General features: G+C 40.3%; 1 protein-coding gene across 1 annotated transcript; it reads right to left on the bottom strand.

The window, feature by feature from the left end:
• Positions 1-13,923: 13,923 nt before the first annotated feature.
• On the bottom strand, positions 13,924-14,379 carry LOC147430230 (uncharacterized). Its single transcript, XM_086494898.1, has one exon. It carries the CDS (start codon positions 14,377-14,379, stop codon positions 13,924-13,926), a length of 456 nt encoding a protein of 151 aa, XP_086351024.1.
• Between the last annotated feature and the right edge of the window lie 1,232 nt (positions 14,380-15,611).

Raw genomic sequence — 15,611 nt, 5'->3', positions numbered from 1 at the left:
TGCTCTTCTTCTCGCACTCTCTCTCGCGTCGCACTTCCGCTCGTACTCCTTCAGGCAGGACATCAAAGACCTAAAAGAAGAGCTGTCTAAATATTTTTCAATGAAAGTTAGGTGTTGCAAAGAGGATACTTGGTATGAAGATATCAAGGGAAAGGACGAAGAAGCCAATAAAGGTATCTCAAGAGGATTACATCAAGAAGGTACTAGAAAGATTTGCAATGCAAAATGGAAAAACGGTTTCTACACGTTTGGTTGTTCACTTTAAACTAACCAAGGATATGTGTCCAAAGACGCAAGAGGAGATAGCCTATATGTCTAAAGTTCCATATGTTGCAGCAGTAGGTTCTCTTATGTATGTTATGGTCTGGACAAGGCTAGACATTGCACATGCAATGGGAGTTGTAAGTAGATTCATGGACAACCAAGGTAAAGAGCACTGGCAAGCTGTGAACTGGATACTTAGGTATCTAAAAGGGACAACAACAAATGCTTTGTATTTTGGAGGAACTGATATTTTTCTGGAAGGGTATGCTGATGTAGATATGGCAGGTGACAAAGGAGCACTACTGGCTATGTCTTCACGGTTGGAGGCACGGTGGTAAGTTGGGCTTCAAAGCTACAAACAGTGGTCTCACTTTCTACCACGGAAGCAGAGTATGTAGCAATGACAGAGGCAAGCAAAGAAATTATGTGGCTTCACAGATTCTTAGAAGAGCTTAGATTCAGAGCTTAGATTCAAACAAGACAATTGTGTCTTGTACACTGATAGTCAAAGCGCTATCCATCTTGCAAAGAATTCAGCCTTTCATTCAAGGACAATGCACATTCAGGTGAGATATCACTTCATATGCACACTTTTGGAAGAGGGACAGCTAAAGCTAGGAAAGGTGCATACAAGTGAAAATCCTGCAGACATGTTTACAAAGGTGGTCAACAAGGAAAAGTTGAGCTTGTACTCATCTTCAATCGGTATTCAAGGATAAGAAGCTAGGATGGAAAGCAGTCATAGGTTTGGTGTGGATATCAGTCTCCAAGTGGGAGCTTGTTAAGTATGGAGCCTGATTTACCCCTTGTAATTTTTTGTATTAAAAATGCACATTTGTAAGGCCCCCATTATGAGGAGAAGCCATCCAGAGTGAAGAAAAATCACTCGTCAGAAACCAAAACTTTCACGGCCAGTCTCAAGCAAAGCTCGAGACTGGCTTTGCTGGAATATTATGGTCGGACGATGGTCGAAAAGTGGTCGGAAAACGGCCGATCATTTGGCTGCTTGGCCGGTTGGCCGGTAGTCAATGGCCGGTGGCCAGTGGGCGGAAGTCAATGGCCGGTGGCCGATTTCAAAGGTGGACTTGTCTTTTCAAGGGCAGCCACACATAGGCGGGTTGGAGGGTCTGATTTGGTCTTGTCTACATAAGGGCGGCTACATACAACTACCTCTCATGAGAGAGGGCAGCCCTTTTGGCCTATAAAAGGAGTCCATTTCTACACGCATTTCATAGTGTGAAGTTGATGCAACAAGGTGGGTGAACAGTGGTGAGAGTGAAGTAAGGTGGGAGCTCTATTAAGGGTATAATCCCTTTGTAACCTACTTCTTGTTTGTGAAAGATGTACATCTTTCTCGTAAGACTACTCCTTCTTCCTCTCAATCTACTCTCATACCCCGCTAGCTCTCACCATCTTCAAAGGTGTGTGAGGTCTTGGGTCTAAGACCGTGAGGGAATTGATGTTGTGTTTCATAAGTGTTTGCTTAGTTCTTGAAGCTTCCATCTTCATTGCACTAGCTAGTTATTCGAACACAAAGAATTGTATTGTAAAATGTCTCCCTTGATGGGGGAAACCTATCGTACAAAGCCTTTTGGAGGGGGGACCGGCTCCATGTAAATATGGTCCTCAACTGTTGTCAATAGCTTAATTTCTCTCTCTTTTAAAGTATTGTTCATGCTATCTAACTAGGTGTTATGCTTTTTGTCGCTCTCTCCACCCAAGCACTCGTGTTATTCTCATTACAAACCTATTCTAATGAAATGCTCACTATGTTCATGTTATTTTCTGCTACACACAAGTTACTAGGCCATTAAATGTTACATTGGTATCACAGCACAAGGTTTCTCTTTTCTTGCTCAAGAAGGGAGGTCCTCAAGCTAGCTATAAATGGTTGGTACTATTAATTGCAATTGAGTAAGTAGAATAGGGATTTTTCAGCCTTGCAGTGCGCCTACCTTCGTACACATAACGAGGCATCACCGTCAAGAGCTATGGTCTTAATAGTGGAGTCCTACGGGGCTTGCCTACGGCTTAACCACTATTGAGCTATTAGAAGCTTGACAGGAGCCGGTGCAGTTTTGGTGTTGAAAGACCCTCTCTTCTATTGCTTGCAATTAATGGTGTTCGAGCCACGGGTACAGTAGCTTGAGTGCTTTTCTAAAGGGGTAAAGAGGAGTAGCAACTAGGGCTTGAAGTGCCAAACTACACCTAAAAAATTTTACACCTAAAAGTTGTTAGAATGACTGACAATAGTAAAGAGATTGAAAATAATGTTGATAGCTTTGATTTTGCTAATGAGCAGGCTACTAATGATGCCCCTATGCTTGTTAACTACCTTGTTTCTAGGCTACAACAAGCCATGGGCAATCCATCCCTCCAAAGTGAAGTGCAACGGCAGCTTCGTGCTCATGGGATTCTCCAAGCTCCCCACCATGACAAGAGAGTACCTAGGAAGCCTCCTTGCGAGACTTCCAAAAGAGGCCTCTCTCCGATTCGGGAAGAAGAAGAGGATCCATACGAAGGGCTTTAAAATTTGCTTCTTGATGACGCATCTCCTTCCTAAAGGAGAACTCAAGAGCCCCCACCGAAGGAACGAGAAAGAAGTAAGTCTCCTGAACCTCGGCGGAGATGGCTCCACGAAGAGACGGCGGGCAAAACGCTCTCCATCACCTCCTAAACGGAGAAGACCATCGCATACTTCTCCACACCACAATTCAAAGAGGGGTGACAAAAAACAAGAGAAGAAAAATGCGAGAAAGAGGTCACCCTCTTCTCCATGTTCTTCATCTTCTTCCTCTTATGAAGAAAGTGATGGTGCAGACAAAGAGGACCAAGGCAAGAAAAAGGCAAGAAAGAGGTCACCCTCTTCTCCATCTTCCTCAAATTCTTCATCTTCTGAAGAAAGCGATGGTGAAACTTTTGAACCATCAAAAAGAAGAGGCCATAGGAAATCCTATGCCGCATGTAAAAGGTCGTCCAAGCTCAAGAAGTTCAAAGAGGGAGGAAAGAGCATCTCTTTCCTTACCTACGATGGCACATTTGGTGCTACGGACAAAGTCTTGGCCTTTATCCAACAATTCAATGCGGCGTTTGGAGATGAGGGCTTCACGGAGTCCTCTAAGCTACGCCATGTAGCCATGCACTTTCAAAAGTCCGCCAGGCAATGGTGTTCTAGCCTACGGGCAAACGGTAAAGCTCCACGGACATGGAAAGCTTTAAGAGCTTCCATTATGAAGCAATTTTTGGCCACCGATGCCAAAGACAAAGTACTCACCGAATGGTGAAGCTTGAAGCTCTCTCCCTACGAATCCATTCACAAATACGTAGACAAGTTTTGGGATTTACATCTCAAAGCCACTGTCTTCAAAAAGATGGATTTTGGAGAGCAAAAACAATAATTTTGTGCGGGCTTAACTGAAGAAATGGCGGAGCATGTCAACTCCCAAAGGCCACGCACTAAATCTGCGGTTATACACCATACTATGGTGGCTTCTCGAATCAATTTCCAAACAGGGGCTAAGAGAAATCCTAAGCCCACGGAAAACAAGGGTTCCAATGAGCCTAAGGGGAAGGACAATGTCCAAAAGTCTCCTAAGGGCAATTCCAATAACAACAAAGCTAAGGAGAAGGTAGTTTACAAAGGCAAAAATAAACTCTCTCCTGAAGAGCTTGAGCGTTATCGAAAGGATAACCGATGTTTCAAGTGTGGCGAGCAAGGGCATGCGTACCGCGCTTTTCCTCAAAAGAACACCCGCCATGAGCCTCCTAGAGCTACCTTGGTCGAAATCCAAGAAGAGGAAGCTCACCACAAAGGATCTCCTCTATGCCATGCTCGGGGAAAGGTAAGAGAACATGATGCTTTTATTCTCTTTGACCCTAGTTCTACTCACAATTTCATATCCACAGAGCTGGCCACCAAGCTAGGCATCCAAGCCTATGAGATGGGAGATGTCCTACCTACAGATGGTGCTTTCAAGGGGCAAGAAGCTTCAGTCACTCCCTTAATTGGGAAATTGATGCTCCATGTCCAAAGCTATGTGGACAAAGAGGACTTCTTTATCTCTCCTCTCAAGCACGAGGATGTAATCCTAGGGGCACCATGGTTTGATCGCATGGCTGCCAATGTTAAATTCCTTGAAAGGAGAATCTACTTTAGGTTCAAGGAAAAAGATATGTACATAGATGCTAAGGAAATGGGTAACAGCATACCCATTGTACATACGCAAGCTTTCAATAAGTCAATAAAGAGTTCTATTTCCGTGTACATGATTTTTGTTAAAGATTCTCAAAATGAACCTAATGCTTTAGCAAAAGAAAATATAAACAACCACAAGGAGTTAAAGTTATCCAATTTTCTCAAGGGGTTTCAAGATGTCTTTATTGACGACATCCCTTGTGAACTACCTCCTAAACGAGGCAATGATGACCATGCAATTGAACTTCTTCAAGGAAGTTCACCGCCTAATAAACCTCCTTATAGAGTTTCTCTAGCTCAACAAGAGGAGATTATGCGGCAAGTGCATGAGTTAGTTGAGAAGGGCATGGTTAGGCCTAGCTCATCTCCATTTTGCTCACCCATGTTACTAGTGCAAAAGAAAGATGGCACATATCGTATGTGTGTCGACTATAGAGCACTAAATAGGATCACTATCAAAAATAGGTTTCTCATTCCACGGGTAGAAGACCTATTTGATAAGCTACAAGGGTCCACCTACTTCAGGAGGATTGACCTAAAAAGTGGCTACCATCAAATAAGGATGTTGATCAAGATATTGTAAAGACTGCATTTTGCACTACGTTTGGTCTTTACGAATACATTGTCATGCCTTTTGGCTTGACCAATGCACCAGCCACATTCAACCGCTTGATGGAGAAGCTATTCAGGCCTCACCGAACCTTTACTGGAGTGTTCTTTAATGATATTATCATCTACTCTAATTCAATAGACGAACACAAGCAACACCTCTAGGTAACATTTCAAGTCTTAAGAGAGAATAAACTTTATGTTAATCGAAAGAAAAGTGAGTTTTTCTTACAAGAGATTCAGTATTTAGGTCACATTATCTCTCAAGATGGCATCCAAATGGATCCATCAAAGTTAGAGGTAATAAAAGGATGGCCTAAACCAAGGAATCTTCATGAACTAAGAAGCTTTATAGGTATGTGTGCATACTATAGACGCTTCATAGAAAAGTTCTCACAAATCGCGGGACATTACATGACCTAACAAAGAAAAACGTTAGGTATACATGATCTACCAAGGAGAACAATGCTTTCGAAAAACTGAAAGAAAAGCTTATCTACTGACACTGCCGGATCTCTCAAAGCCATTTAAGATCCAATGTGATGCTTGTGGTGATTGCCTTGGAGCTGTTTTGCTCCAAGAAGGGCATGCCATAGCCTATGAAAGTCGAAGGCTCGACCCTATTGAGCAAGCTCTAGGCATATATGAAAAGGAACTCCTCGCAGTTCTACATGCCTTAGATGGAAGCACTATTTATTGGGAACTCCTTTCATTCTGCGGGGACGGATCACCAAAGTCTTAAGTACTTCATGACGCAGACCAAGCTCTTTGACAAACAAATGAGGTGGACAAATTTCCTTTCGCAATTTTATTTTCATATTGCTCACATTACTGGCAAGCATAATCAAGTAGCCGATGCACTCTCAAGACGGCCGAGAGTGAATATGGTTTGCATAGCAACTCACAATGATCTATCTTCTATGATAGATGAATATGCTATTGATCCCGATTTTAGAGATGTGATTTCAGCCCTTGCACTAGGGAAGAAAGAGGAACCATTTACTTTACAAGATGGTTATCTTCTCTATGGCAATAGACTATGCATTACTAAGTCACTACGTGAGAAAGTAATGTATGAATATCATGCTCCTCCTTATGCAGGGCATAGAGGGATTTAGTCTGCCCTAAAAGGGATTGAAACATGTTTCTATTGGCCTACCATGAAAGCAAACATACAAGAGTATGTTTCTAAATGTGTTGTATGCCAAAAGACGAAGTTTGATAGAGGGAAGGAACCTGGATTGCTTCAACCTTTGCCAATCCCTAATTCACCATGGGAGAGCATATCCATGGATTTTATCTTTGGATTGCCTAAGTCTATCCATGGGAATACGGGAATATGGATCATAGTAGACAAGTTTAGTAAACAAGCTCATTTTATACCTGTCAAAAAGACTATCAAAGCCCATCAAATGGCAACCCTCTTCATTTCACAAATCGTCAAGTACCATGGCTTGCCAATGTCTATAGTGTCGGATAGAGATCCTAGAATGACCAGTAATTTATGGAAGGGTCTCTTTGAGAATTTAGGGACAAGGCTAAACTTCTCTTCAGCCTATTATCCGCAAATGGATGGCCAAAGTGAAATAGCTAACCTAACAATTCTTCATCTATTAAAAGCCTATGTAACGGAAGTAGATCAAAGGTCCCATTGGGAGAAGTACTTACCCTTAGTGGAGTATGCCTACAATAACACTGTGCATACTTCCACGGAAAAAGCACCTTTCGAGGTAATTGAGGGAAGATCCAAAAGTCCCCTCCCGGGGGATTCACTATTAGTAACGGGGGGATGTCACCTGCGTGCATCAAAATTAGACAAACCCCCCTATGTACGGTATCTTACTTGCTAACCTATCCCCCTACTTACGGACAAGATACGGACGTTCTCGTAATGAGCCATCCCCCCTCATCCGGATTTCATACGGAATGTAATGACCCACTATTTTATGTATACTAGTAACATAACAATTTTAGAAGCACATGCTTTTGCAAAAAATACATATTGAACTGCAAATGAACAAAAGTGTACATTGTAGTCTGTTTTCATTTGCAATAGATGTTAAAAGAACAAACCATGAAAAGCAACAAATATAATGAAAACTAAATTAAAATAAACCAATCGTTTCAATGTAATTTGTCAAAAAACAAATAGCATTTACCTTGTGATTCAAATCTCAATTTCAAAACATATGATACTACCCACCTACTTAGTAGGCTTCCCACATGGGATTTAAGGCACACATATAAAATGGATTGTTCTCTAAATAACAAATAATGCATACTCTTAAACAACTATGAAAAACTTCACTCATCAAATCAAAACACATTACAAAATAACCCATTGAAATTAATCTTTTTGAACAAAAACAATTATATGTGATATGAATGCACGCCTATGCTTAAGCAAATGCAACTTTTAAAAAAGAACCATCTGTATTTAATTTTGAGTTTGTACATAAAATAGAAATCTTAAAAATTTCGCCAGAGTCTCCTTTGTACGGAGACCTCTTTCTCAAAAAAAACAAGTATACCCTTTTCTTGGGCTCCCACATGGGATTTTCATCACATAATTTGTTTTTTCCAAAAAAACTGTCCACCTCATCTTGGGCTCCCACGTGGGATTTAAGGATTATCTTACATATTAAAATCAAACACATTTTCAATAGAGTCAAAGTAATCTAACTTCAAAGTGGTTATATGACCTGCATATCATAGTACATAGGAACCTCTAATCACATAGTCCAATCACACGATTACCAAAAAGCCATGTCCACATCGATACGCAATCATGTACAAAACAAACACAAAATGAAAACATAAAAGTAGCCTACCAAATCGACTTAAGAACCCTCAAAACTAAAGTACATTCCAAGTGCTAGTATGTCATGCTTCTCATACTACACAATCAACAAAATGGCATGTCCATGTCATATGGTGGCCGTGTACATAAAATACATAAATCAAAACATCAAAATGAAATGTTTGAAGAGAGTTTCCTAAACCAAATCCGCACCCCGTAATCAACATTTCACTAGTCTACATGCCATGTTGGGCAAACATCTTTCATACGGTACATCGTCTTTTTATGCAAATACTCCTATCTAAGTACTGAGCACAAATCTAAGTCAATATTTTCAAAGCGTAGTCATCGCTCATCTTTGCCACTTGCATCCAACATAAGTATCAACCTGTAAGATTCAAAATAGTTACACTTAGAATTAGCAAATAAACATAGCTCTTTATTGTACAAACCAATCCTATGAACTTTTCTCTTGCACATGCTTGAACCTAATTTACAAATGAAGTCAATTTACCTTTCACATACTCATTGAAGACCTTGTAGTCCTTAGCATCAAGCTGGTATTTCTTAGTCTCCAAATCATACGTCAAGTTTGCAAGTGAAATTATAGACTCCAAGGATACACATTGATTGTCCACAAGATCATATGTATAGCTCCTTGCACCCTTAGCTTTTTGATACCATGCAAGATGTATCTCTACATTTGCAGGTCGGTCAAGAAGATCAAAAGGACCCCTGGTCTCTTTCATAGCAGCTCCCACTTTTCTTCTCATACACACAACTCTTCCAAGATACCATGTACCTTTATCTACACCTTCGCTAGTGCTACAGATCTTTCCTTTCCTCTTGCACCTTGTGTCATCTTTGGAAGACAAACCCTCAAATAAAACAGCACAATTTGAGCCTACTACAAGAGAAGTTCCTGTTTGAAACCTTATCTTTTTATCCATTGAAGAATAAATCCCACTTTTCACCCTTATTAGTCTGTCCTTAGACAGAGTTGGATTTCCATTTAGCTGACTCACAAGAGTAATCTTACATATTTTCTTGCCATCTATCTCTACAAAAGAACAGAACTGGCTTTGAACTTTCTCCTCTTCATCAAGTATCTCATCAAACACATGGCGTAACTCACATTCTGCGACTATCACATCATCTTTGGCACATGTGCTCAACTCATTTGCACCTTCATCTATCTCAAGAGGAAGGTCATCAACAACTCCATAATCCAAAATTTGGTCATCTGCATTGGCAACCATTATATCTTCAAGATCTCTCGTGCCATGTGTCATAGCACCAAGAGATATCGTGAATCCCTAGTATTTTCCAACATCCTTCGCTTCACAAAAGCCCTCTCTTAAAGCTCATACTATGTCCCCATCACAAGATACGGACATGTAGTCACCAAGGTTGGGAAATGGAACGCCAGGTACATGATTCATTACAGTCCATATGCTTTCTTGCTTAGAGTGTGCTGCTGGAAAAACAAGCATGGAGCTTGATTGAATCTCGGCGATCCTGTTTAGCACACCAGCACTGCTTAACAAATCAACTCCATCATAACTCCTCTCATTTCTAACCATACCGCCAACTTTGCTAAAGAAATTTTCACAAGTGTCTGACCCTGTTGCGGACAAAGGAACTTCTAGATGTGTATACTTTTCTATGAATAGCTTGATTAGAAGAACTATAAAGTGGCAAGAGAGCTGAATATCAAGGAATGTTTCTTTGCTAATGAAATTCTCCTTGAGAGTGTATATCGCTTGTTTCATGATCCAAGTGCGCCACATCCTGAAAAAACAACGTTAGATATTTCTTACAAAATGAATAGCTATTGTCTTATTTTAATGGAAAACATAAAGAATGGCACCTTGTCTAAACACTGAGTACCTAAAAAAGAAGGAAACCTTGCCGGAAGCTTTCACTCTCTCAAATAATGAGAGAGTTGGAGACAAAAAAATATCAATATATGAAGCTACTATTGAAAGGTACATTTCTGTTCCAAGTGTTCTTTGTTGCTGAAATTGACTTCCAATGCGCAAATCCTTCAGACGCGCTTGCACCTTACGTCCTGACAATCTTTGGGCTGATCCCCAGTTTTTCCTATCCTTTCTCTCCACATCACCCTCTTGCAATCCATGCTCATCAACCTTAAAATGTTGATATACAAGAGCAACATGATTCAATGTAGTGATATCCTTGCCAAGGACAAGTCTTCTAGAAGCATTATCTAAAGGGTTAACCAACTTTTTCCCATTATGAATGAAGTCCGAGTCATGCAATCCCAAGATACTTCCATCATAATTTATGCTCGCTGTTAATGGCCACCCCTTCCAAGGAATAGAGAATCGAATACCCACTTGAGAAGTGTAGTCATCTCTCATGAGTTTCCTTCTTCGAGCATCCCCATCAGAAGCATGACCAATCAAAGGACCTACAATGTTTTTAAGATGACGATTCCAAAGCAATGCTACTGCATCCAACTGCGCTTTGATAAAATTCGAATTAAATCGATTACATGTCAGCTGGACCACCAGGACAAGCTTTGGTAGACAATGAATAAGTGGATTTGCAATAAGAACCCGTGCATAGTGAGCAATAATATTAGCGTGGAACGCCTCAACAACGTTGTTGTACCCGACTTCACCAGAACCAACGACCACCACAAAATCTGGTACACAATTGTGTTCTTGTTTCCTTCCACAAAAGCCGACAAGTTCATCATCCCTTGCATTCCACCTGACCATCCTCTTTATAACAGTCTCATCTTCGGCAATAATAACAGGAACCCTACCCATCGGGATGTTGTTTCTACCCATTTGATGCTTATAAACCTCAGCCACATGTTGAAATATATCCTCCCTGACCGCTGTTTTATAACATATGGACTTCCTTGTTGCCCTCATAGTGGTTGAAATATGAGGTCCCCCAAGGTTCAAAGAGAGAAAGTTGTGCATTCTTGTACCTCCCCACAATTTAACAGCTTCAAAGAGACTCTTTGTTGTGTCAGAGTATCTCTTGCCTCGGGGATCTCTTCCAATGTTTTGCGAGATATCCATGAGAAATCTCCACAATGCTTGATTTCCCTCAAACAAACCGAGGTTGTGCGCATTGATTATATCCATGCAAAACTTTTTCACATCTCCTCTTCCCAAAGCTTCAGAGACAGTATCATGAAGGTTCCTGACTCTTACACTTAATGCTGCAACTTTGGTTTTTGTGAACCACATTTGCTTCTTAAGTCTTCGAACTAGGATACACCTAGATCGTGCTATGCCAAGAATCTCTGAGTTAGTCATGTAATCGAGTCTTCTGCCAAAACCTGTATCTATAAGCCCTCGACTATGTGTTGCCTGGGATTGGCGATAGACTCTCATCCGAAAATCTCGTTCCTTGGGAATGGAGGCACAATTTGAACACATTAGCCCATCAAATGGCATTCCCAGTATGCTTACTCAGCTGCAATTTTTGTGACGAAAAGTTCCAGATATGTCAATGACGCATTGATCCTTATATAACGTTGCTATGGTGTTTGGTTCACAAAACCAATTTGCCCCCCCTCTACTATCATCTAAAAATGGTTTTAGGTCAATTGTGTTTCCTCCAAATGTGAATGATTTTTGCCAAAATCCCCAACATAGTGTTGAATATATCTTTTCTTCTATTGGAAAAAAGGAAAACAAAGAACAACAAAAGTCTTTTTTATCAGAAACTGCTTCAAAAGTGGTACAAGAAAAAGACAGAGAGGTACTTAGAATGGCATACCTTCACCTTCATTTCCTTATGGTGCACTCGATGACTTCCCGGAACATACTAGCAAGGACAACACACATTCATCAAGCTTGTCAACAAAAGATCTACGATACTAATAAAAATGTCAATAATGCAATTTACCTAAGATTGGCTTGAAAAATCCAGTCAACTCCTTCTGATGGTCATCAGGTACTGGGAACTTACTTGGACGACCAACCTTCTTCGTCCCTTCGTGCAAACTTGGAGCACTAGCTTAAATATGCACCTTTGACTTTGTGTGCTCTATCATGCATTGTTTGATAGACCCTGTCTTTGGAAATAGGGGGATCCATTTTCCATCAACATTGCACTTTATAAAGACTTTAGAGGTAGACTTATAGTCATCAATTGTCTCAAGCACCAATTCAAATTCTGATTTCCTCTCTTCTGCAAATGCAGTGACCTCCTCCATTGCCTCAACCACCTTCTCTTTGTTTCTAGTAATAATCTGATCCTCTAGGCTTGCAGTGTGGGAGTCCGACCTTTTTGCTTCATGGAGACCCATGGATCGCATGTGACTTATGGTCTTTAAGTGTGAATTCATAAAATTGTATATGGTATCTGGACCTCCCTGTCCATATGCGATCTCGCATTCTTTGCACCAGATTTGAAACAAAGCCCTCCCATCTTTATCCTTTGACATTAGAGTAAACCTATCAGAGTGCCCTTTGAATCGCAACTTCTCTTTGGCAGTCTTCACATCTCGTTCCCACTTCTTGACTTGGGAGCGTGTAGCAAGAATGCTCTTCATAAGAACTTCTCCTTCTCTCTCTTCCACAGAAGCATTGAGCGATGAACTAAAGGGACATGTCTCACTTGTTGCTGCCTGATACGTTGAGGATCTCCCATCCACCTCATTGGATGCACCACTAGAATCTACCCTAGGACACTTTGCAGGGGATGCAGCACCAATTTTGTACTCTATTGTCACCTCATCACTGGTCACCTTCCATATCTCCTCTTGTTTTTCACTTATTGGTAACATACGTGAGCCTCCCAGAAATCTATAGTCATTTGAAGCTAAACCACCAAAGTCAATCTCTTCTCTAATCTCCCTATATGTAGCTCCCTCTCTCCCCATAACAAAACCAAGTGTGTTTGTTTGTCCTGTCCCTTCATTGAGGTTAATCACAATCTCTTTGATGGCCATACCCGAGTTTGCTTATCTGTAAAGACAAGCCCCATTCATAAACAAGAATACTTGCAAACAACTACATAATTTGTAACTACATCCTCACTCACAATGTCCATCTCTGCTACTTCAAAAAAACTTGAAAAGAAAGGAATCTTTGAGTCGTTGAAAGACAACCTACAGCGTAAGACTTAATGTAGATTCGTTATTGAGTTGATACAACACTACCACTCAAAATTTTGAGTATAACCCAAAAAAAAGGATTGAAGCATATAAAACTCTTTGATACTCGAGCATATAAAACACTTTAAGCATATAAAACAAAGGGTTTACAAGCTCCAATAGAGGGCGTTTTTCCAACTTTCTACAGAATCTTAGCTAGATTTCGAGCTTGCCTTGAAAAAGAATTGACAAAGATTAGTGTGATTACCGACAAAAGAAGTACATTTTTGATGACCAACCAAAAGAAAGTTACACTTTTGATGGCTAACATCTTGCTACAAGGCAAAAGAGTTTAACTCAATAAAAAGCTGGCATCATCTCTACCAATGGCCGCAGACATTTATTCCCATCCAAGTGCATGTGGGTTAAGTCTGCATACAATTCTTCAAATGATTTTCTATTCTTTTCTTGTAGAAGATACCCAGCTTTTACAATCTCTTGAATATGGTATGCTTCACTTGCTGAACGAGATGCTAGCCAATCGGTATTGTATTCCATAGACAACTCTCCACAAAACTTGACCATTTGATCAATAAGCCATGCTAATGCATAGACATCAACCTCTTTGGTATACACATGGTCATTATGTGTGTCCTTCAATAGCTCTGGAGCAATCCAAGGTTTATGCTTATGGGCTTTGCTTTGACAACAATTGAGTGATTGTCGTCTCTCTGATACAGGCCTCATTGCTGATCCCCAATCAATGATGCCAACTCGAGGATCTGAATCCCTAGTAAAATCCAGCGTAACATTCGCTGCATACGTGTTTTCGCTTGGAAAATACGAAATACCGTCAATTCTTACTTGGAAGCATGTACCAAAGGAGCCGACACCCAAGTTCTGTAAGTAGGTGATAGTATCATGTGGTATACCAAGTGTCAAAGTACACTCCGAGTTTCTCACAGACCTCTACAGAGAGTTTACAATTGGATGTCCATGGCATTCTATCTCTGAAACCGTCTTCTCTTGGGCATGGTCGACTTGCTCCTTTCGTAGCTTTTTAGATAACACAAATTGTGTATCTATGTCTTTGGCACGCTTACTCTTCTCTCTTTCTGCATGCCAAGCCAAATCCCAAGCCTTGAGCTTTATCAATTGAACACCTTCGGGAAGAGCTTCATATAAATCATGGGCGCACTTTTCCATGTTACCAATGATAATATAAGCAGACTGGCGAGCTTTGTCTTTGCTTATAACAAAGGTTTCATTGGAGACCGCACTTACGATTGCTTTTTCAAGCATTTTGTCTATGAGTGTCTCATTTTGCACAATACTTTGCACCTGCTTCTCCGGTAATTCACTAATCACCTTGCAGAGAGTTGACCTTAGAGACTGAAGAAATGCCTTCTTCTTACCCTCTGCCATAATGACTATAATGATATCCTATTAAAAAAGAAGAAGCATTCAAGTCAACCTACATATATATAGATATTTTCGATTCTATTTCAAACTATTACATCAAGGCTCCTGCATTATCCGAATGTGACACATTGATATACCATATTTCACTTTGAAAGCTAGAAGAACTGAAGGTAAAAATCGATAGCTCAAAATGGCACACCCGATCAAGCCATATGACCATGTGACAAATTGAGACTATGTTTGTAACTATATACAAAATGAAGACATTGTGTATGTGTGACACATAGACCCAAGGTATGCTAAACGTGTCTTGGCAAGAAACTATAGCTCAAGATAACCCACCCGGTCAAGCCATATGACCATGTGGGAAATTGAGACTATAGAATTTGTAACTACATGTAAAAGGAAACTAACGATTTTAAAATCTTTAACGCTCTTTATAGTAAAAACAGGCACAACTACACATTTGGTAAGAATGAATAGCTCAAGAGACCCGGTCAAGACATATGGATAGCTAGAAGAACTGAAAGGTAAAAATCGATAGCTCAAGATGGCACACCCGATCAAGCCATATGACCATGTGACAAATTGAGACTATATTTGTAACTATATACAAAATGAAGACATTGTGTATGTGTGACACATAGACCCAAGGTATGCTAAACGTGTCTTGGAAAGAAACTATAGCTCAAGATAACACACCCGGACAAGCCATATGACCATGTGGGAAATTGAGACTATAGAATTTGTAACTACATGTAAAAGGAAACTAACGATCTTAAAATCTTTAACGCTCTTTATAGTAAAAACAGGCACAACTACACATTTGGTAAGCATGGATAGCTCAAATAGACCCAATCAAGACATATGGATAGCTAGAAGAACTGAAGGTAAAAATCGATAGCTCAAGATGGCACACCCGGTCAAGCCATATGACCATGTGACAAATTGAGACTATATTTGTAACTATATACAAAATGAAGACATTGTGTATGTGTGACACATAGATCCAAGTTATGCTAAACGTGTCTTGGCAAGAAACTATAGCTCAAGATAACACACCCGGTCAAGCCATACGACCATGTGGGAAATTGAGACTATAGAATTTGTAACTACATGTAAAAGGAAACTAACGATCTTAAAATCTTTAAAGCTCTTTATAGTAAAAAGTTAAAACATGCACAACTACACATTTGGTAAGAATGGATAGCTCAAGAGACCCGGTCAAGACATAT

This window comes from Adiantum capillus-veneris, chromosome 22 (assembly GCF_014529385.1).
Source record: "Adiantum capillus-veneris isolate H3 chromosome 22, ASM1452938v2, whole genome shotgun sequence".
Classification (NCBI taxonomy): domain Eukaryota; kingdom Viridiplantae; phylum Streptophyta; class Polypodiopsida; order Polypodiales; family Pteridaceae; genus Adiantum; species Adiantum capillus-veneris.
This window is presented reverse-complemented; position numbering and strand designations above follow the sequence as displayed.

Excerpts from the sequence above, each read along its gene's own strand:
- LOC147430230 (XM_086494898.1), bottom strand. The coding sequence starts at position 14,379 with ATGGCAGAGGGTAAGAAGAAGGCATTTCTTCAGTCTCTAAGGTCAACT.